Source organism: Chelonia mydas, chromosome 24 (assembly GCF_015237465.2).
Source record: "Chelonia mydas isolate rCheMyd1 chromosome 24, rCheMyd1.pri.v2, whole genome shotgun sequence".
NCBI lineage: Eukaryota > Metazoa > Chordata > Testudines > Cheloniidae > Chelonia > Chelonia mydas.
In genome coordinates this window covers 5,855,886-5,878,903 of record NC_051264.2, presented here as the reverse complement: position 1 = coordinate 5,878,903, position 23,018 = coordinate 5,855,886, and the positions used below count along the sequence as shown (strand labels likewise).

At 51.3% G+C, this 23,018-nt stretch overlaps 2 protein-coding genes across 4 annotated transcripts in view; both read left to right on the top strand.

Moving 5' to 3' along the window:
• Nucleotides 1–9,170: 9,170 nt before the first annotated feature.
• The window catches only part of ITGA10 (integrin subunit alpha 10), a 74,349-nt gene continuing 60,501 nt past the window's right edge, over nucleotides 9,171–23,018 (top strand). Inside the window, exon 1 of one of the 2 annotated variants that reach the window (XM_043535438.1) lies at nucleotides 9,171–9,359. The gene's annotated coding sequence lies outside the window, so the exon portion shown is untranslated. Of the gene's footprint in view, nucleotides 9,360–15,581; nucleotides 15,719–23,018 lie in introns of those variants that run through there. The other variant, XM_043535439.1, reaches the window with a different exon arrangement.
• LOC102934124 (toll-like receptor 2) lies at nucleotides 14,994–22,678 on the top strand. 2 transcript variants are annotated; one of them, XM_037882980.2, is made up of 3 exons: nucleotides 14,994–15,546; nucleotides 19,478–19,571; nucleotides 20,143–22,678. In XM_037882980.2, exon 3 carries the CDS (start codon nucleotides 20,169–20,171, stop codon nucleotides 22,674–22,676), a length of 2,508 nt encoding a protein of 835 aa, XP_037738908.1. In that variant the 5' UTR covers nucleotides 14,994–15,546; nucleotides 19,478–19,571; nucleotides 20,143–20,168; the 3' UTR covers nucleotides 22,677–22,678. The 2 variants fall into 2 exon arrangements, with proteins under 2 accessions (XP_037738908.1, XP_043391376.1); XM_043535441.1 differs by having other exon boundaries at nucleotides 14,994–15,562.

The following is a 23,018-nucleotide window of genomic DNA, read 5'->3' as shown; positions in this document are numbered from 1 at the left end:
GTTGGGCCCTTCGCACAGGGGTGAGGTGCAATCCCAGAGCCAACCTAGGACAGCAAGCAGGAGGCTAGAAGGCCTCCGATTGCAACACCAGCCCAATGCTAATGACATCTCGATGTGCTAGTAATCAACTCAGTGTGGGAGCTGCACAATGGCTCCAACCGATGCCAAGAATAATAAAATGACGTGGCTTTGCGCTGCAAAACATTCCTTGGCTGAGGTCAGCCCCTGCCAGCTAACACCTAATGTTCTGTGCAAGGCAGATACAGGCACCTCCTGGAGCTCGCCATCCCTCACTTGTCTGTTGCTACCGCTACAGATCTGATCCTTGGATAATACCCTGCGGCTTTCTTTTGAGCAGGGTCTCTGATATAAAAGGGACGACATTCCTTGGCGACTTTGCTCTGGGCATTCCTGCAGTTCTGTCGCCACCTGCTGGCTCCTCGAGGCTGAGAACTCTGATCCAGACCTGGATGTGAATGCAGAATTCCACCGTAATTTACAGCCAGAGGCCGCCCATTCACGTCAATGTCCTAGAGGAAGATGGAGCATGTGGGACACCCACTTTAGGGTTCCACATGAAAATGAGGCCGAAAGGCTGTTTGCAGTGTTGTTAGGGTGACCAGGTGTCCTGATATTACCAGGACCATCCTGATATTAGGGGCTTTTTCTTATATAGGCAACTATACCCCGTCCCGGTGAAAAAAGTGTCCCAATTTTTCACACTTGCTGTCAGATCACCCCAAGCAATGTAGCTATGCTGTTCCCAGGATATTAGAGAGACAAGGCAGGTGAGATAATATCTTGTATTGAACCAACCTGTGGAACTCCTTGCCAGAGGATGTTGTGAAGGCCAAGATGATAACAGGGTTCAAAAAAGAACTAGATAAGTTCATGGAGGATAGGTCCATCAAGGGCTATTAGCCAGGATGAGCAGGGATGGTGTCCCTAGCCTCTGTTTGCCAGAAGCTGGGAATGGGCGGAGCGCCCCCTGGTGACACTCCATTGGGCTCTGCAATGGAACCAAACTCATTGCCTCACGGCAATGGCAGCTGTAACATCAAAGCACAGGTGGGTGAGTCAAGACAGCTGGGCTCTATTCCTGCTTCAGCCACAGCTGCTGGGCAACTCACTTCCCTGTGCCGTGCCTCAGTTTCCCCACTGAACTACCTGCTCGTGAGCCTCAGAAAATGCTAGCAAAGGCTAAGACACCAGGCTATGATTTAGGGTTTAGTCCTGCCTCTGCCTTGGCCTTCCTGTAGAACACATGGCAAGGCACTTAGCTGCTCCTGGGTCTTTGTTCCCCAGCTGTAAAATGAGAGAACAGTTTCTTTTGCCTAAAGCTCTTCGGCTCAAGGACAGTCTCTGCTTCTCTGTGTGTCCAGCGCCTAGCGCAAAGGAGCCTTGATCTCCACTTAGATGCTGCTGTGATATGAGATGGAAGCTGGAGAACCACAGGATCTGTCTGTGTCCACCAGTCTCTGTAAAGAACGCCCGTGCTATACGTTCCAGCCCGCACCTTGTCCTGTCTCTTCCCTGAGAAACGGGACCCTAGGACCAAAGGGTCATGGCTGCAGCACCTGGGATCATGCTGCTCTCAGGTGGGTAGTTCCTATGCATGTAAGCCATGCCCTCTCTGCGCGGTGCTCGGAGGCTGGGGCCCAGATACAGGCTGACGAGCCTGACCCGGCATTGGGGAGTGGAGCCGGGTCTTTTAGCTCAGGCAGCAGAGAGTGGTGCGTTTAGTACCAGGGGTCCCGGATTTGAGTCCTGCTGCCTACAGCCCACCCGTGGGCACAGCACTGCCCAGCTCACCCCACTCCAGCATTAACACGACCTCCCTGAAGCCGCCCCACAGGCTGACTGGTCTAGCGGATATTCACGGGCAGAGACCTGAACCCACTGCCCAGATCCCAGCAGCCACGGGACGCCGGCACTGTTCTTGTGCTGTGCCAGGGACGTTGCAAAGCATTCAGTTACTGACGATGGGTCCCGCTGGCCAAGGGTTAAGAATTAATCCCCAAACCAGGCTAATGCAGCCAGATCCCCTTCTGCCTTTACACGCAACTTCCTGCTCCAGCAAGGATCAGAGCAGATGCTGGAGGGCCAGAGAAAACCCATCTCATTCCAGCCTTTGGGGTGATCTTCCTCCTCTCTGCCTGTTTTGATCAATGATACAGACGCACGGGATAACCCCTCGCAGAAGGAGTGCCCCTTGCAGGGAGAGAGAAGACTGGGGGAGAGAAAAGGAGAAGGCAGGAGGAAAAGGAGGAAGACGGGGGGTGGAGAAGGCAGAGCCTGCAGAAATGAAGGGACAGTGGCAGAAGGGTTTGGAAGAGGGAATGCCATGCCAAGGGGCCTGTGGGGGTGGAGGGTGGAATTGAGGAGTGGGTGTTGAGAGTGGGAGGGGCAGCCTGAGATCACCCAGGAGGCGAGCTTGAGCCTCAGCCGCTGGAGGGGAGCAGAGAGAAGCTTTTGGGTGTAAATGAGGCTGGGGCAGGTGGGAGCTACAAGCTGGTCAGGCTCCCTCCAAGCAGACAGACACTGGCACAGGGAGCTGCTGGGGCGAGGGACTGACTCCCCCCTCCCTAGCAGGGAGGGACAGACAGTAGCCTGGGGCTTGGACAGTATGATGGGTGCTGCAGAGATATCAAAGAATTTCTTGTTTCCCCTTCCATGTCCAACAGCGATGGATGGACAGACACAGAGCTGGCAATTAGGTGCTACAGAAATATGTTGGAGGGACAGACAGCTGCTGGGGTCCTTAGCAGTGAGAGGCAGCCAGATCTCGCTCTCCCAGCACGCTGCTCGCCACTAGCACAGCTGTGTCTGCTCTGACATGTGCCCTGCCTCGTTCTCTTCTAGGGGACAGCCAGGATCCTCTGGGATTTCTGCTTGCTGCACCCTGGAGAGGAGACGCCTTCCCCACCGCAACTGCTTCTGCCCTAGTAAGTGTTTCAGGCTTGGGCGGGGCAGGTAGGGCCGGGGTGTGTTGCTGTACAGACCCCTGGGCAGAGACAGCCTCTGCCTGGAACAGTTTACAACCTCAAGAGAGCACGGTAGGGCTTCGGGAGTTGGCTGGCCCTTGGCCAGCGGGATGGGCTACGCAGCGGGAGCTGGAACTGCCTGTCAGCTGCTAATACAGTGGTTCCCAAACTTTAACAACCTGTGAACCCCTTTCACTAAAATGTCAAGTCTCGTGAACCCCCTCCTAAAAATGAATATTTCCAGGGATTTTCTCCTTTACCTGAGTATAAATGATAAAAGCAGTGATCTTGGAAATATAACATTTGTTTTTTTATGACACGCTTATTACACACTATTTATTATTAATTATCGTTACAATACTTTTATTACATTATGAAAAGGGCAACACTCTTCCAAGATCTCACTTTCGTAGCTTGCATCACTTTGAATAAGCCTGTTATAAGACAAGGCTCCTGTGTTTCATCAAGGAGTATCAGATGTGAAACAGCAGGAAGGGATTTAAGAAGCCAACTCAAAAAGAACAGGAGGACTTGTGGCACCTTAGAGACTAACACACTTATTTGAGCATAAGCTTTCGTGAGCTACAGCTCACTTCATCGGATGCATGCAGTGGAAAATACAGTAGCGGGATTCTATATGCACAGAGAACATGAAACAACAACAAAAACACTAACCCAGGAACCTATCCTTGCAACAAAGCCCGTTGCCAACTGTGTCCACATATCTATTCAGGGGACACCATCACAGGGCCTAATCACATCAGCCACACTATCAGAGGCTCGTTCACCTGCACATCCACCAATGTGATATATGCCATCATGTGCCAGCAATGCCCCTCTGCCATGTACATTGGCCAAACTGGACAGTCTCTACGTAAAAGAATAAATGGACACAAATCAGACGTCAAGAATTATAACATTCAAAAACCAGTCGGAGAACACTTCAGTCTCTCTGGTCACTCGATTATAGATGTAAAAGTGGCAATTCAACAAAAAAACTTCAAAAACAGACTCCAACGAGAGACTGCTGAATTGGAATTAATTTGCAAACTGGACACCATTAAATTAGGCTTGAATAAAGACTGGGAGTGGATGGGTCATTACACAAAGTAAAATTATTTCCCCATGTTTATTTTTCCCCCATACTGTTCCTCACACGTTCTTGTCAACTTCTGGAAATGGCCCACCTTGATTATCACTACAAAAGATTTTTTTTTCTCTCCTGCTGGTAATAGCTCACCTTACCTGATCACTCTCGTTATAGTGTGTATGGTAACACCCATTGTTTCATGTTCTCTGTGTATATAAAATCCCCCTACTGTATTTTCCACTGCATGCATCCGATGAAGTGAGCTGTAGCTCACGAAAGCTTATGCTCAAATAAATTGGTTAGGCTCTAAGGTGCCACAAGTCCTCCTTTTCTTTTTGCGGATACAGACTAACACGGCTGCTACTCTGAAACAACTCAAAGAGTTCCTCCTACACAAGCATTCAGGTCTTGAGCAGTCCAGGCAAACGACACACTTTACAACAAAGCTCAAACTTGTTCTTCGTAATAATTTTACAAACAACACTAGCTGCCTATTTAATTTTAAAAACAGCAAAAAATATCCACCTCCCTTTCCATTTCTTATAAGGAGTCTTGAAGTTTAAATCTCCTCAGTGTGATAGAGATGCTTGCTTTGATCTGCTTAGCTCTTGGAAGTCCAGGGGCTCCGGGCTGCTGGCCCCAGGCTGCCCGGGCTCCCTAGGGCCAGCTCTGTCCACCATTAGGGAATTTTCCCCCCGAGAACCCCTGTAACATTTCACGAACCCCCAGGTTGGGAACCACTGTGCTAATGCAATCACTCGGGCAGCTCCAGCATTCGGCAATGTGGCCACCCTCAGGACAGCGGAGGCTCAGTCAGTGAGGTGGCTGGGGATAGCTTGGTGCAAAGACACAGCATGAGAGGGGAAGGGACTTGGCCAGATTCACCCAGCCGGTCAGTTGCAGCTGGGATTAGAACCCAGGAGTTCCGATGCCCAGTCCAGCGCCCGACCCGCTCGGTCGTGCTGTCTCCCTTGGGTTACAGACAGCCCCTAAGATTGTTTAATAGTCTTGGTGGATCCCCGTTGCCTTTGCTGCCTCACTTTGACCGGCTGTCGCTGTTCCTCTGAGCAGATTAGTCCCAGTCCAGGGCAGGGCCTGTGACGGAGCCAGGGGTTGAGCAGTGAGCACCCCCCCCGCCGCCCCCCGGCACATTGGAAAGTTGGCACCTGCAGCTCCAGCCCCGGAGCCGGTGCCTAGACAAGGAGCCGCATGTTAACTTCTGAAGAGCCGCATGGGGCTCCGGAGCCACAGGTCAGCCACCCCGATGTAAGCAGACAAGGGACAGCAGGTGGGTACAGACCGCTGGGCGCACAAGGAGACAATGAGGCAGCAGGAAAGGGAAGGGTCTCACCGTCCCTCCCAGCCGTCTAACCGTTGTCAGGACTTTTGAAGGCATGGTGGCGAAACTGGCTTACTGGAGGCAAAGTGACTTCCCGAAGGCTGCCCCCTAGGGTGAGGGAATTCTGGGGGAGACAAACTCCGATCAGGCCCCGAAAACCTCAGGCACCCGCCGATACTAGCCTCTTCTGAAAAAAATTTCCCCTGATCTGGCTGGATTGTTTATCTGTGATTTCCATGCGGTTCACCGCCCCAGGCCCACAGTACTTGCATCGTCTGTGGGTTGCAGTGCTGCTCCCTGATGACCCAATAAAAGCGATTACCTCACCCATCTTGTCTCTCCTATACATCTGCTAGGCACCTGCCCTTTTTTGGAACCGCTATAATTAAAGCAGTGCAATCCGCCGTGTGGCTACTGTCCACACAGGTGCCATTATAGCTTATTCCCCTTTCCATACAGGAGAAAACGATACCGGCATAAGCACCTTTTAGACCAGTATAATGATGTTAACTCTAGGGAAGTGCTAAGCTTGCATGGATAGACCAGGCCATGGCAGTAATAGGTGCCATTCTTTGGCTTGGCGATGGAGGGTTCTGATTTCACAATGAAACAGACTTTACCGTAATCTGCTTGTGCAATCACTGCTTACAATAGGGCTTTCAGATTTCCTTTTATCTGATCTTGGCGTGAGGCCAGCCATTAATTGTCATCCTTTGTTTCTTCTTTTTATCTGACTTCCTTGACCAGTTGAGCCTTCCTGCATGGGTATATTCCATATTGACTCGGGCATTGCTTACTTCCTGCTAAGCTAGTCAAAATCAGACAGACTGGTCCAGGGCTTCTCCATGACGAGTTGCACCGGTTTCTTATATTTAAGGGGTGTATGTGCAAGGGAGAGGGTTAAACTTATTGGGTTAAACTGGTGCAAAAGGCTCTTTGAATCAGACTTACTTCAGTCTGGTTCTAGTGGCTTAGGAACTGGTTGAAGCTAAACCAAAATGATTTAAGTAACTAGGGCAGGGGTCGGCAACCTTTCAGAAGTGGTGTGCCGAGTCTTCATTTATTCACTCTTATTTAAGGTTTCAAGTGCCGGTCATACATTTTAATGTTTTTAGAAGGTCTCTCTCTATAATATATAACTAAACTATTGTTGTATGGAAAGTAACTAAGGTTTTTTAAATGAAGCTTCATTGAAAATTAAATTAAAATGCAGATCTTATCAGTTTAGTGAGATCCTTGCCCTTGCTTTTCCTTGCTGAGTTTTCCAATGTCTGGCATGTATTTGGATACTTGAAGCTGCACTCAGGCTTCTGAGTGATCAGTTGTTAACCTGCTCCGAAAGGGACAGAGGACAGATTTCATGTGTGAAAATACCTGTTCACACAGGTATGTGGATCCAAATGCTGAAAGCATTGCAAATGCAGTTTTCTTCAAACAGTTAAATTTCACAGGCAGGGACGTCCAGCAGGTCAGAATAGAGGCCCCGTGATCTCTCTCGGCAGCTTTAAGTGCAGTCCGCAGATCTCCAAACTTGGATGCCCACAATTCTGAGCTTTTTAACTGAATGAGCGGCATTTCGAAATCTTCAACACCCACCCACTGAAATACAGACAATTCCAAGTCACTTTCGCTGAACTTTCCAGGTTTAATTAGAGAAGAAAGCATTGGGCCAAACCGCTGGAAATCTTGAAATCTGTCAGAAAATTCTGATTCCAGTTCTTGCATGTACATTCCAGTCTCATCGACGCTGACAGTGCAACGTGTCGGTAGCTCTTTTATGCGTTGGAAGTAGCAGAAAGTCAAAGTTTGAATATCCTGAGAAAAAATTGCTAGTTTTACAACAAATACCTTCCAGGTTTCATAAAGATCCAGAACCATTTTCCCTGCACCCTGGAGACGGAGGTTGAGTTTGTTTAGGTGAGCAGTGATGTCAGGTAGAAACATGAGCTTACACAGCCATTTGTCATCATCTAGTTCGGGGTACTTTTGTCCTTTTTCCGACAAAAAGGCCTTGATTGCATCAAACCAGTTTACAAAACCTTGCCACAATTTAGCCACCAAATGTTACTGTGAAGTGGAATGTCGTTATAAGCACTGTCCATCTCTTCTAGAAACTGTGAGTCAAAGCAGATTGAGCAACAAGAACATTTACAATTTGCACCACTGTATTCATCACATTATTAAGATCTGTATTAGAAATTTTAGCACACAGGTTTTCTTGATGGATGATACAGTGAAATTTGACTGTCGGGCAGCCAATTTGGTCTTCAAGTAACTTTACAAATCCCTTCTGTTTTCCGACCATGGCAGGAGCACCATCTGTTGTCACACAAAATATTTTTCTGATGTCAACTCCTTGTTCTTCAAAATGGTTTACAAAATGGTAAACCCCCTTTGTTGTGCCATGCAGGGGTTTTAGGCAACAAAGTTCCTCTTGGATTTCATCAGAAGCACAATATCTTGCAACTGCCAAACGTGGAACGTCATTTATATCCATGCTCTCATCAACTGCAACTTTAAACACTGCTGGGTTTCAGAGTAGCAGCCGTGTTAGTCTGTATTCGCAAAAAGAAGAGGAGGACTTGTGGCACCTTAGAGACTAACCAATTTATTTGAGCATAAGCTTTCATGAGCTACAGCTCACTTCATAGGATGCTGTGTCTTTTAATGCAGTTGTCTGCTTTTCATTAATGTTTTCTGCCATTTAGCTTATGCTCTCTCAACTGTTCTGGCAGAGACAGGCAGTTCTTTTATTCTGGATATGCATCTTTATTTGGTAAATCATTGAACAAAACCTCCAAACAGCTGAGAAAAACTTCTTTTATATATTCCCCATCAGTTTTCTGTTTTTTGCAATGCACTGTGCAATCTTGTAACTTCCTTCTGTGGCTTGATTTTTACTTACACTTAAGCATTTAAAAACACTGCTTTGCTTCTCATACCCTGCTACTGCCTTTTTGATTGATTCACTCTTGTCTGCTTCGTCAAGAAAGGTTTTTTCATGCTTCGTTTGAAAATGTCGTCGAACACTTGATGTGCGACAAACAACACTTTCACAACAGAAAGCACAAACAGCACGGTCCTTCTTTTGAATAAATCCAAATGTGTCTGTCCAAGAAGGCTGAAATGAACGGACATCTAACTTTGCTTTCTTAGGAACTGACATTTTGTCAAATGTACCGCTCAACTTACAGCGGGGAAAAAAATTGCGACAGACAGCATGCACAACGTCAAATGCAATGCGCTTTCCACGTGACGGGACAGTGATGTAAGCAGCAAATCAGGATTTAAAAATATCCCAGTACAGTGGCGCTGGAATGATTTTTAAGGTGGAGGTGCTGAGCTGCACCCCCTCTTGCCCCTGTCTGCACCCCTCACTGCCCCAGGCTGGGGCCAGTGAGTCATAGCCGGGGGCAGCTGCAGAGCCCCGGGCTGGCAGCTGGGACCCCAGGGTGACCACAGAGCCCCCGGGACTGGTGGCCGGGACACGGGCAGTGTGAGTGCCACTCAAAATCATCTCGTGTGTTGCCTTTGGCACGCATGCCATAGGTTGCTGACCCCCGGAATAGTCACTCATTCTCTAAGCCCTTTGCAGGGTGATATTTTCAATGACTAATCCACTTGTAAGTAACTCTTTACCTCTCGGTATTTGTCTCCTGTCCTGTTACAAGGCAACACGTGTGATCATCCTAAAACAGTGGCTTAAGAAACCTTACTGTGGTTTTTCCCAGGCAAAATTAGCAGCGGTCCGAACTGCAGTACTGGTCGCATTCAGCACTGTTCTCAAATGCTCTGAAGACTTGGAGCCAACTGGAGTCTGGCTGGCTGTTTGAAGTCGAGTTATTTACTGAAACTTGCAATAGGCAGCTGCCCCAAGACGTGCCAGGCTACGTTCCGATGCTGAATCTTCCAAGCTCACTGACAGCTGAATGAGCGGCCCGAGACAGTGAGTCAAATCCTCTGTCATCTTTAATTTGTTGTTTGGGTTTCCATGTTCCATTAACATGGGTGTTTTCAAATACAGCATGTTTAGGTTCTTTCAGATACGTGTTTGTCTTTGACCCTGGCTCCCAGGAGATGGAGCCAAGGAAGGAAGTCAAATGTGTCTGAACAAAACAGGCCTGCTCTGTTTGTCACATTTCCGGATTGCCAGGAACTGTGAGAGATTAGGGAGAAGGATGGCTTAGTGGCCTCCCCTGGCCCACTGAAGACCGGGGTTCAAGTACCTGCTCTGTGAATGTGCGCAAGTCACTTAGTCTCTTGGTGCCTCAGTTTTCCCATCTGTATAACGGGGATAATGGCACAGCCCTGCAGGTTGTGAGGATAAATATACTAAAGATTGGGAGATACGATGGTGATGAGGGAGTCAGTTAAGTACCTGGAAGAGCTTGGCCAGCATTCTTCCCCTTTCCGGGGCCGGGGGGTGTTGTGTGAATTGCTTAGACTTGTGCATATCACTGATCTTGAAGTGTGTTTACAATTACTGGTGAACTGGCCCGTTTCCAGGAGGCCGGACACCAGGCTGTGTTGTGGGGAGGCAGTCATGTGTGTCTTATTGTCAAGATCGTTAGGGGGTTTACTGGGCAATGGGGGTGTAGGTGGGTCAGGGCAGGACTCTGACCTGCCCTTTGAAAACATCAGTCCCTTTCCTGGGCGGGACGGAGAAGGGCAGTGGATTAGGAGTCAGACCTGGTTCCATTCCTGGGCAAATCCCTGCTTTCCCCCTTCCACCCTCTCTCTGTGGGTTGTAAAATCCCTGAGCTGAGCCGTGAACTGTCTGTGTGCAGCACCCACTTTCGGCTGGGGCCTCGAGGCAGCGTCGGAGGTGGGATATCGGACTGGTGACTCTTCCTCTCTTTCCTAGATGTTCAGCGATTGCTCTCTGATCCCTTCGTTATGATAGTGAGCGGGGGTTGGTGCATTACAGTTGCAGGGCTCCCCCTTCAATTTTCCCATGATCTCGCTACAGCTGAGCACAGAATAGGACAGGACAACACGGTTCCTGCCTGTAAGAGCGCTCAGTCAATCAGAGGCATGATGTGATTGGGGTGGCGGGGATGGGATGTCCAGCATGGAGTAGGTGGAACTGAAACAGACGAGGGTTATAGAAATGAGATCTCATGGTTACCTGGTCCAGCCGTGTGCACAGATCAATAGTTCCATTATACCTTCAAACAGCTTAGTGCTGACTTTCTTCTTCTGTGTGGTATGGAAAAAAATCCGGTAAATGCAAGCCCATTGGAAAATGATGTGTTTATCCTAGACCTGGCCCGTTTTCACCCTTGCAGTGGCCTGGATTGATCGCAGAGATCAAAGCACAATGGCATATTTTCTGGAGAGACAGCAAATAAACTTTGAGAACATTCTGGCTGTTCCGCAAGTTAATTATTGCCAGGTTAGTATCTCCACTCTGTAGAGTAGTTTATCTTCGGTCTTGCGTGTCTTTGTTTTTTGAAATACCTCTGCGATAGTGAAACCCAACCAAGATAAGGGAGTAACTAGATTGGATGAACCTTGGAGGCTGAAGGCTTTGGATGAAACCCAAAATTGTGACATCCCCATTTTAGCAGGTGGGAAAACTGAGTCAGGGAGGTGACACAACTTGATCAAGGGCACACAGCTAGTTGGTGGCAGTGCTGGGAACAGAATTTTGTGTGTGTGTGTGTGTGTGTGAATTGCATTGGACAAACCTCCCCAGGAGATAGATGTTATTCATATGGCTTGGCTTTTGGAGGCGGGTGAGCATTGAAGAATTTTTGTGAATGAAGAGTTGTACAAAGCCTGTTGTTCTCCTCAGAACTCCTCCTTCCCCTCATCTGCTCTCAATTAGTCACTTCTGCTAGCACCAAGAGACAAGATAGTGGCTGTTGTGAGCTGCAGTATTTGTTAGATATGACACTGGGAATGCGGGAATGGCTCCCAACAGCTCTCTGGGGCAGTCCCGCAGTCTCTCTGGGTGCTGAGTGTGTCCAAAAACAAAACAAAACAAAAGCCCTGCTACTTTATGGAAGTTTGTCTAGTGGCAGAAACAGCTTCTCACCAGCAAGATGAGCCAATGTCCTGCCCCCCACGACTGGTGTGTGGCACCAGAGAGGAGTCCAAGGCTCTGGCTCTGAACTTCCCCACAGGTTGTCCAAGTCTGGAGTCCCATCTGTAACCGAAACACTTTCTCACTGCAATGCTTTACCCAGTGTGGTGGGGATTTCTGTGCCTAACACACCAGAAACTAGCTTGTGGGGCAGCCAGGAGAAACTGGAACCAACCCTCTGACGGTTGCCCTCTGCCCGCGGCTGTGTCCTACTCTGGCTGGAGTTTGAAGAGACACAACTAAATTGCTGTCTTAAATGTTTACGGTCCTCCAGGAGAAAGCTAATCCTCACCCTTTTCTCTCTCCCTAGGGGAGGATGCCAGTTACTGCCTGGCTGCTCTATTTAGCTGTCCAAGAATTGCCAACAAATCATGACCATGTTAACATGTGTGCACGCTCTAGTCGACGGCGGGGATCAAAAAAGGACCGTCAGCACCAAGGGCTGGACCTTAGAAGTTCTTCAGGCACCTAGTGAGATTTCAGTGGTAGTCGGGTGCCCCGGTGCCCATCTGCAGCATTAGGTAGCTAAACACCCTCAAAAACCAAGCCCTAACAGCACAAGCTAAAGGGTTACGTTAGCTGTAAGTATCTAAGCTGCTGTGGTTGAGGTGGGACGGACACACACATACGCCCACTCGTGATTTACTTGCCCAGGAATGTTTGGGGGGCTGCCTTATCTAGAAACTATGCAGCATAAATCCAGGCTAAGGACAGACTTCCTGGCTGGTAAAGATAAAGGAAAGGAAGGCTTGACCTCCAGCCAAGTCAACAATGAGAGCTTCTCTTCTGGAAATCTCTTCTAGCCTCATCCTCTCCCTCTCAGATTCATAGACTGTAACGCCAGACAGGACCATTCTCACAACCTAGGGCTCATCTGCCCTGGGAAACTTATGAGAAGAGGAGTACGGTACTATTCTGGTATAAGCCCCTATGTGAATTTACTCTGGAGCAAGGGTCCATGCGGGAGCTGATCACTATTCCAGAATAGCTATTTTGGTTAATTTCCAAGTGTAGACAAGCCCATAGTCCGACCCCCTGTATAGCTCAGGCCAGAGAATGTCATACTGCAACTCCTGCATCCAGCCATAATGGCTGATTGGACTCAAGCGTGTCTCTTAAAGACATCCGGTCTTGATTTAAAGACTTCCAGTGTTGGCGAGTGTCCCCCAAACCCCCAGGTTAGCTCTTCCAAGGGTTAGCAATTAAAACGGGGCATCATTTCTAGTCCGAATCTCTCCAGCTTCAGTTGCTAGCTGGATCTTTGTGCTAGTTCAGAGCCGGCTCTTTCTTCTCAGATGATTCAGTCTGTTCCTGCGTGCATACGTGGCTGCAGCGCTGGTGGGATGTGCCGGCCCAGTTCATGGCCCAGGGTGCCACAAGGTGGGGCAACAGACACAGCTGGATTGCAGCAAGCTTCCACTGATGGGACGTGCCCTTGCCCTGGAGCAGGGAGTGGCTTGGCCTCTGTGGCCCATCCAGTCCTTGGCCTCTGCTGGCACTGGCCGCAAGGAAAGCCAATTGGTGCCACTCCTAGTGTTGGGGTTTGTGTGCCGTGGGTGACCAGGATGAGTCCTGCCACACTCATTCCATATAGGCCACTGACCAGTCCTGGCTGACATGCACCATGGGTTTAACCCTTAACTGGCTATAATTAGACCTTGCTGAGGCTGCTTTTGGGGGCTGACTCAGCCTGGGAAGTAACGTTAAATAGTTAAATACACCTGCGAGGGACAGATTTATCTCTGTTTGCTCTGAACCTCTCCCTCCCCTGGTGCATCAAAAAGCTGGGCACTGCCTAGCAATCTCAGCAGCGGCTGATGACCATGTGGGACAGTAGGGAGCCCTCTGGATTTTGGGCTGGAAGACCCAGTTTCCCAGGATGTCTGTTATGGCAAGATGGGTTCAGAACAGCATAAACTTTGCAGCAGGCTAGTGCATGCTCAGTTAAACAAGAGACCGGGGGCTCCAGCTGGCAGAGCTGAGACCTTGGTCTGGGCAAGCTGAAACAGTTGGTCCAAATAAGGGTTGGGTGCAGGGCATGGTCATCTGTCACGCCACAATGCAGGTAAGGAATGTCGGGCATTTATACATGGAAAGGGCCCGGGGTGAATCCAGCAGGCATTCGCTGCCTACATAGTTTTTTGACAGCAGCTATTGGTTGCTGCTTGGCAGTCTCGCTTCCGGTAATGAATTCATTTGTTTGTTCTTGCTGAGAAAGGAGACGGCTTCCTGCAAAATCCTTATGGCTGTTATGGTTTCTGTCCCATCCTGGGCTCTCCATGCAACTCTGGGTAAACAGTTCTTTGTGGCCTCTATTGCAGAGTATAGGTTTTGCAGCCTCTTAGCTCTGAGCTCACTGCCCCTTCGCTATGCAGATTTTCAACAGGGAGTGTAATTGGCCATTGGAACAATTTACGCAGGGATTTTTTATTTGGACTGTGGTGGTGTCCCGGACCATGCCCCTCAGTGCCAGGTGCTGTGCCAACAGGGAGCAGAGAGACAGAACCTGCTCTGGAGAGCTCACAAGAGAAGTCATAACACCCAGCTCTTAACAGAGCACTCTCCAGCAATAGAGCCCAGAGTGTTTTACTGAGGGCTCTGGATGAAAAGGAATTAGTTTGCGCAGTGCATAATTCATCTGTGGAACGCCCTGCTGCAGGATATGGTTAAGGCCAGGACTTTAGGAGACTTAAAGGATTATCCATATAAACATATGACAACAATCTCCATCCCCCCCCTCCAATCATTAGAGGGATACCCTTTTTAACAAAGCTTACTGTGAGCTGCAGGGCTGGCTCACCTGCTCACAAAAGGATCGATGCCACGCCAACCTGACAGGCCAGCCCCACAGCCTCACCTGGGCTGGGTCCATCTCCCTGAAAGGGGTCAGTTGCCCTGTGCCAGCTGCAAACCCCCCATGCTCCTGGGCATGAGCTAACCACTAACTGGCAGGGGGCCAGGGGGCTAGGAAGAAACTTCCTTGGGGACAGGTGAGCCTGTCTTGGGATCTTCCTCCTTCTTTTGAAGCAGCAAGCGCTGGAGAGAGGGGATACTGGGCCATTAATCCAGTGATTTAGTGGGCCAAAAATACACCCTAATCTCTCTCTTGTAAGTGGGTAAGGGAAATGACCTAGGGAGTGCACAGAGCTGGGACACGGGAGAGCAGCTCCCCTCTCTGTGCCTGATCCCCTCTGGTCTCCCTATTTCCCTCCCAAGCTCCTCTCTGTACAGCACTAGCGCAGTGGGGCCCTGATCCCACGACCAGGGCCCTTAGGAGCTACTGCAATCCAGACCGCTAACCTGGCATGTTATTGGTGCTTTTATGGTCTTGAAATATCACCCCGGTTTGCAGCCAGGGTGGTTAATTCCCTGTTTGGTTTGGGGGGGGGGAGGGGGGAGGGTCTGGGAGAAGGGAAGAGAAAACAAATCCTTGAGGCGCGCTGTCTCTTTAAGAGGGAGGTGGCGCCCCACCCTGCCGAGCTTAGAAATCAGCTTCCTCCAAAGCCCAGCTCAAGTCGCTCCGAGGCCGAACCGGGCAGGATGGGTGGCGCGGTGGGGCCAGAGGGGAGCCCCGGCTGGTGGCCCCCCGGCACCTAGCCGAGGGGTGAAATAGATCAGCAAAGCCCCCCGGACTGCATGGGGGGACTACAGGAGAAGCTGCCTCTTCGTACCCAAAGAAGGACCCAAGTAAAGTCCCCCCAGCCCTGTGTGATCCCCTAGGACCAAGGGGGGGCCGGCCGGGTGCGCCCCTTCGCCCTGCCCGCTGCAGTCACCCGGGGTTTCAGCTGAAGGGGGGGTTTCTGGACCATCCCCCTTGACGGATTCTGGTCTCGGCGTGGGAACCGCAATGGGGGCTCCTCGCGGGGCTTTGGCCGCGCCCTGGAGTTGCTGAATGGGGAGCTGGCGTGTGCGCCCCGGGCCCCAGCCACTGGAGATGAAGTGGGGGGTGGGGGCACGGCGGAAAAGCGTTTACATGCCAGCGCCTGTTCCTGTCTCCCACGCCGCATTGGCTGTTCCCACTGGATCGTGACTGCAGGAGACAAAGGTGCCTTGGAAACCGGGCAAGTGGGGGGGGGGGGGGTATTCCGGCCAGCTCCCTGCCAATAGAAGATCCCTGCCTACGCCACCTTTCTAAAAGTGAGCTATATTAAAAAACCAAACAAGCCCAGACCCTCTGGTGGTGCTTTGCTCCAGAGACCGCAACGCGCGTTGCAAAGGTGAGTCGTCTTTTCCCTGCCTTAGAGATGGGGAAACTGAGGCAGGAGGCAGCGACTTGCCCCAAGTGTCAGAGCTGGGAATAGACGCCTGTCTCCTGACCCCCAGTGCATGGGCCATCTTGCCTCCAGTCTGGTGCTAAATGGGGCCTGCCCCGCGGCATCATACTAGTCATCTGCGTTTCCTTTCCTGTCTCCTCTGGGGAGCCAATCTCGGTTCTCCTAAAACCATGGCATCCCCTTTCAGATAGCTGGCAACTGAAATCACGTTCCCTATTAAATGGCCTTTCTAGACCATTTATACATGTTTACTAGACTCATCAACTGTCCTGTAATGATCTAATCAACCAAAGTTGCAACCACAGAGCTTGAGAGCCCTGGTGAAACGTTTCCTGGTCACGTAACACTTGTGATATGGAAATACTGATGCCAATAATAATTTTCCATCTCAACTGCTTCCCTTTCCTGCCCCCCAAGAAACTGGGGGTTTGACTAAATAGCTTTAGCAAAAAAGTGTCTACTTTATGCAGACGAGGCTGGTGTTTTTGGTTTGATTTTTTTTAAAAAAAATCACATGGGGGAGGGACTCATTTTAGAAAGACACCGGAGGGGTTGAGGTCTGAAAGTTGAATCTAATTGAAGTGAATGCTTCCTGGGCAGTTTTTCATTAATAACATCAATGTGTCAAGTGGCTTTCATTTCCGACGACTCCAGAAAGCTTTATGGGCTTACTCGAGTTATTGGTGTTGGATTTTAGCCAGGGCACTCTGAACTAGTCATAGAATCATAGACTATCCGGGTTGGAAGGGACCTCAGGAGGTCATCTAGTCCAGCCCCCTGCTCAAAGCAGGACCAATCCCCAATTTTTGCCCCAGATCCCTAAATGGCCCCCTCAAGGATTGAGCTCACAACCCTGGGTTTAGCAGGCCACTGCTCAACCACTGAGCTACCCCTCCCTCAATGTGAAACTAGACATGATGATGGATGTTACAACTTGGTCCAAGTGTTTTATGGCAGCGTTGTAAGACCGTGAAGAAAGACACCGAAGAAATCTGCATCTGGGGAGCATCACTGCCCTGCGTAATGTACTGTAATGGTGTGAACAGCGTTGCAATCTAAATTAAGAAAACGGAAGTTGACGTAAAGCTACCTGATATTATGACTGGGGCACTGGGATGCTATTAGGATTTTGGGAGGGACCCCAATGTATACGTGCAGTAGCTAGCATGTGGCTCATCCCTGCCGCAAACTGCTTACCCTCTAAAACAGGGGTGGGCAAACTTTTTGGCCCGAGGGCCACGTTTGGGTATGGAAATTGTATGGTGGGCTGTGAATGCTCACAAAACTGGGGGTTGGGGTGCAGGCGGGGGTGAGGGCTCCGGCTGGAGGGTATGGGCTCTGGGGTGGGGCTGAGGATGAGGGGTTGGGGGTGCAGGAGGGTGCTCCAGGCTGGGACTGAGGGGTTCAGAGGGCAGGAGGGGGATCAGGGCTGGGGCAGGGTGTTGGGGCACGGGAGGGGTTCAGGGGTGCAGGCTCCGGACGGTGCTTATCTCAAGCAGCTCCCAGAAGCAGCGGCATGTCCCCTTTCCAGCTCCTATGCAAAGGCATGGCCAGGTGGTTCTGCAGAGTGCCCTGTCTGCAGGTGCTGCCGCCGCAGCTCCCATTGACTGGTTGCCAGCCAATGGGAGCTGTGAGGGCGGCTCTTGGTGGGGACAGCATGCGGAGCCCCCTGGCTGCCCCTACATGTAGGAGCTGGAGGGGGGACATGCCGCTGCTTCGGAGCTGTGGAGAGTGGGGCAAGCCCCCAACCCTGCTCCCCGGCGGGAGCTCAAGGGCCGGATTAAAATATCTGGAGGGCCGGATGCGGGCTGTAGTTTGCCCACCCCTGCTTTAAAAGCATGTACCAAGTGTAGAACAAACAGTAGGGTAGATGAGGATACAGGAGAAGGGCAAGCTTGGACAATTACACAGGCGATTTCTGTAGCTGTTTTTTTCCCCTTCTCCTTCCGCTTCAGAGGTGGCTGCATTTCAGTGGTGGTTTAAGGGCTTGTGTACACATGGTACAGCAGTTCCTGAAGAGTGCAAGGTGCCGGATACTCCTATTCCAGAACACGAGTGCCTTGTTCCTGTTTAGCTTAATCTCTGGGTTTAGCTAAACAGGGACAAAACACTTATTCTGGAATCAGACTCAGCGCATGGAGTTATTCAGGAATAACCCCTAGTTAATGCTTCAATATGCTGAGCTCTCTGGGGCTGCTTACAACTTGCCGTCCTCTGGGAAGAAAGTTGCAATAGAAATCCTAAGGTGAACGCTCTCTCCAGACTTGTAAAAGCACAAAGGGCAGCTGGATTTCAAGGCCAGCGAGGATCGGTGTATGGTTCTGTAGCTTGACCTCCCACATAGTGCAGACCAGGAAATCTCACCTGTGATTGTGAACCTGCAGATGGTCAGGAAATCTTTAACTTTGTTTTCAGTCAGTTCTTCTTGACCAGATTTTGAGTTTTAATTAAAAAAAAAAAAAATAGCCATGTTTTTGGCCAAAATGTCGGTGGTCAACCTGAAGTTTTCAAGGTCGGGGGTGGGTGTGGGTGGGGAGGGGAAGTGTTGACTACTCAGTTTCCCATCGCTCTTGGAAAACCCATCTTTTGCCAAAACAAGTCTTGATCGAAACACTTCAACCTGTTCCAGTCAAACACCACCACTTCTGGATCCATTCGAGCGGGTCTCCTAGAGACATCCCGTCTCGCTGTAAAGACGCCAAGGGTTTGTCTTCAGTGCGTTGTCAGTTTGAGCTATAACTGGAGGTTGGCCCTAACCCGACTCCCGCTCCCACACAAATCACTCACTTGAGTTGTGCTTTAGATTTGAGCGAGGTGGCTCACGGGCTGGCGTGGGAGGAGTGAGGAGGTTGGCGCTCAAGTGACGAATGCAGGGGGGGTTGTGGCAGCTTGAGTTGCAGAACTGGAGAACCTAGGGGGGACCCTAACCCCTGCCCAGATGCAGGATTCGTCGTGTAGCTCGAATGGGAAGCATTCTGCCCTGAGCTAGGCTAACTCAAGTGGACGAACGCCTGCTATCTGTTGCGGTGAAGACGCGTCCGTCCTGAGTGATGGAGAAGCCGTGCCTTTCACGCTGGCATAGCCTCTTCCCATGTGACTGAGCGGCAGGGGACACAGAATACTGTGGTTTCAGAGTAGCCGCCGTGTTCGTCTGTATCCGCAAAAAGAAGAGGAGGACTTGTGGCACCTTAGAGACTAACCAATTTATTTGAGCATAAGCTTTCGTGAGCTACAGCTCACTTCATCGGATGCATTCAGTGGAAAATACAGTGGGGAGATTTATATACATAGACTACTGTGGGAAGCATTTCCCATTGCGAGTATCCGGGTATTGACCCAGCTTCCTTGTGGTTTATCTTCCTCCCATTTGTACTTTCTGAAAGTCTCCCTCTGGCTGCCATGTTCCTCTAGCATTGCACAGAAGATGGGGGTGGGGGTTGGTCCGGGAAGCGAGTCTGAGACACAGCATGTCTCCCCGACCTGTGTCTATAGGGTGACCAGACAGCAAATGTGAAAAATCGGGATGGGGGTTGGGGGTAATAGGAGCCTATATAAGAAAAAGACCCAAAAATCGGGACTTTCGCTATAAAATCGGGACATCTGGTCACCCTATATGTGTACAATGGGTGACTAGTGAGGCCAGTTGATTCATCTTGTGTTGCTACCTGCATCCAGTAAAATGCTGCTTCTCTCTTGATCTAGGACTGTCTGGGGCTGGCATGGAAGGGACAGCTGCCCCTTGCAGTGCTGTGCTTAGCTCCCCATCTGTCACCTGAGGGGCAGCGCCTCTTGCTCTGTAAGTGGCATTCTCTCCCGTTGTTGAGCCATGATCTGTTAGCCGGGGGGGGGCGGTAAAATGAACACAAAGATCGCTGGCCCCATGGAACTGTGGGAAGTGAAGTGCTGGATGGGAGTGGCCAATATCCAACCTCTGTCTGGGATCACGGTGATCTAATCGAGAATGGTAGGCGGTGGGGGATATTGAACTAGATGGACCTGTCTTTGAGGCAGCAAAGAGATGGGGCTAGAGGCTTCATTGGCTTGTCCTGCATGCCAGGAAGGAGGTGGAGGGAATAAAGTGGGTTAATAGCTGGATCTGGTCGGGCAGGCGGATAGGAGGTGGGGTCTTGTGGGGGTGGGACTACAGGCCAGTGGCTTGTTCCAGGATGCTGGACTGGATGTCTCAATGGGCTAGGGATAGTGCTGCTGTAAATGTCCAATCTGCAAAACGAACCATTGGTAATTCAGTGGTGCAGAGTGTACCGCGGGGTGGTAGAGGTCTCTGCTCTACGGACAGGTGCGGACAGGTCTCGGAAAGTAACGTTAGAGGGCATTTCACAGGACGTCCTACTCTCTCAATCTTTCAGGTGAACAAACATGTGAAGAGAAGACCATGCGCCCACTAGCTGGCATGTGCCTAGCTTTGTGCCTGGTGATCGTGGGACTGGCAGACGGGGCTGACCCGTGCCTTGTCTCTGCCAACAACGAAATCGCCACCTGCAAGGGTCAGAACCTGAACCGCGTTCCCCAGCATCTTCCCTGCACCCTGCTCAGACTGGATCTCTCGTATAACAAGCTCAAAGAGATCATCGCAGGGGACTTCTCAGCGCTGACCCGGCTGCAGAGCTTGGACCTGGGTTACAACAACATCTCGCACATTGTGGCACATGCCTTCGCCTCCAACGTCCAGCTGGAGGAACTCAGCCTATTCAACAACTCCCTGCGCCAGATCCCCTCGCTGGCCCTGAAGCCTCTGAGGAAACTGAGGCGGCTGGACATGTCCAACAACTTGTACCTCCACTCAACTCTGGACGAGGTCTTCAGCACTCTGAGGAACCTGCAGGAGTTCTCCATGGGTGGGTCTCTGATCCAGACGGTCGGCAAGTGGGACTTCCTCCCACTGAGGGATATAGCCTTGCAGAAGTTTGCCCTGAAGACAGCGTCCAGCCTACTGGAGTATCAAGAAGGGGCATTCTCGGTGCTCAATACCACAGCCCTGTGGTGTGACATAGCCCTGGACAAAAATGCCCAGGCCTTGCCCATGATGCTGCGGGACCTGAGGGGTAAGCCGCTGCAGTACCTCCGCTTCCGCAACCTCTTTGAGTTCACCTACTACACTGAGTCCACAGATCTCTTCTCTGGCTTGGCTGAGGTGCGAGCCAGCAAGCTGGTCTTCTACCGGGGCAAGTTCAACGAGAACCTGCTACGTCTGGCCCTGCTGAACATCCAGAAGTCCAGCATCCGTGACCTCTCCCTGATAGCCATTGACTTCGCCCGCTCTTCCCAGTGGAACCGCTCGGAAGCAGGCATCGCCAACCTGACCCTGGACAGCTTGTTGCTGAAAGACATCAGCAACCCCGACATCCTGCGTTTCGATTGGACCTTCACCTGGTTCAGCGGCGTGGCCAACCTCTCCATTCTCAACATCAACTTCAACTTCGTGCCCTGCGACACCTGGGACGAGATGCGCAACGTGGTGACCCTGGACATCTCCAACAACCGATTGAGGGATGCCTACATCTACAACCAGGGCTGCAACTACCAGGACGTCATGCCCAAACTGGAGCGGTTCCTCATGGCCAAAAACGAGCTGACCAGCCTGGCCGTAGTGTCTAAGCTCACGGCCAATTGGCCTCGCCTGACCCATATCAACGCCAGCCACAACCGCATCGGGGGCCTGAAGGAGACGGCGTGCCGGTGGAATCCCGGCCTGGTCTGGCTGGCCCTGGACCACAACACTGTTACCATGGAGATCTTCAAGTGCCTGCCCATCACCCTTCACTACCTGGACCTGTCCTCCTCTGAGCTGGACCGGCTGGAGATGAGCTACTTTGTCCGCTGCCAAGACCTACAGGAGCTGAAGCTGAGTGGAAACAAGATCAAGTTCATTCCCTCAGAGTGGAGATGCCCCAGCCTGCGAATACTGGCCATGGATGGCAACTCCTTTGGTGTCATCAGCAAGGGCTCCTTCGTCAACATGCCAGAGCTGACCAGCCTCAAGGCCGGGAACAACCCCTATCACTGCACCTGTGACCTCTACGGCTTCCTGCAGGAGACTCGGAGGAAGGGTAAGCTGACCCTGCTGGACTGGCCCGGGGGCTGGACGTGCTTCCATCCGGAGTCCCTGCTGGATGTGGGCGTGGCTGCCTACACCCCGGGGCTGACGGAGTGCGATGTGAGGGTGGTGGTGGCCATCTCTGTCTCAGTCACGGCCGCTGTGATCATTGCAACCATGGTGCTGTGTTGGAGGTTCGACGTGCTGTGGTATCTGCAAGCCACCTACCGCATCGTCAGGTCGAAGTACCGCGCCCGCCACGCTCACCCCACTCGGGCCTACGCCTACCATGCCTTCATCTCCTACAGCTGCTCAGACGCCGACTGGGTGAGGCAGGAGCTGCTCCAGCGGCTGGAGAGCTCCAGCCCCCCGTACCGCATCTGCATCCATGAGAGGGACTTCACACCGGGCAAGTGGATCATCGACAACATCATCGAGAACATCGAGAGCAGCTACAAGATCATCTTCGTCCTCTCCCGCAGCTTCGTCGACAGCGAGTGGTGCAACTACGAGCTCTACTTCGCCCACCAGCGGGCAGTGGGGCTGGGCTACGAGGACGTCATCCTGGTGGTGAAGGAGGCCATCGATCCTCAGAGCCTGCCTCACAAGTTCTGCAAGCTGCGGAAGATGCTGAGCACCAAAACCTACCTGGAATGGCCTTCGGAGCCTAGCCGGCAGCCTTTCTTCTGGGTACAGCTCAGGAACGTGCTGGGGAAACCGGGAGCGGCCGAGCCCAGCCAGGACCGGGTCTCGCTGGCCAGCGTGGAGTTGGGCTCAGATGAGAGTGTGAACAATCCGGCTGAAGAGGAAACTGCCATTGACACTGTGGCTAGCCCTGCGAGCTAACGCTCGCTTGGACTCCAGCTCCGTGCTGCCCCTGCTCCTGAGCTACGTGTCTCGCACAGCGCATTGTGCATTTGCATGCTGATGTCCTGCTTTGCAGATGTGGTGGGAAGAACATTGCTCCAGGTCTTGGCCAGCTCTCCAGTATTCCATTCCCTACGCACTGTGACCAAACAGAGTGGAAGGCATGAACGGCTACTAAACTCCAGACCCAGATTTTTCGGAAGGGAGCAACGATCTTATTGGCCTGACTCGAGACCCCTCTTAAAGGGGCCTCCCAGTTAGAGTGCTGAGCACCCGCCCTCTGAAAATACGGTGCCCTTTCAAAGGAGCACGTGAAAAATC

Coding starts and splice junctions, on each gene's coding strand:
- LOC102934124 (XM_037882980.2), top strand. CDS start 20,169: ATGCGCCCACTAGCTGGCATGTGCCTAGCTTTGTGCCTGGTGATCGTG.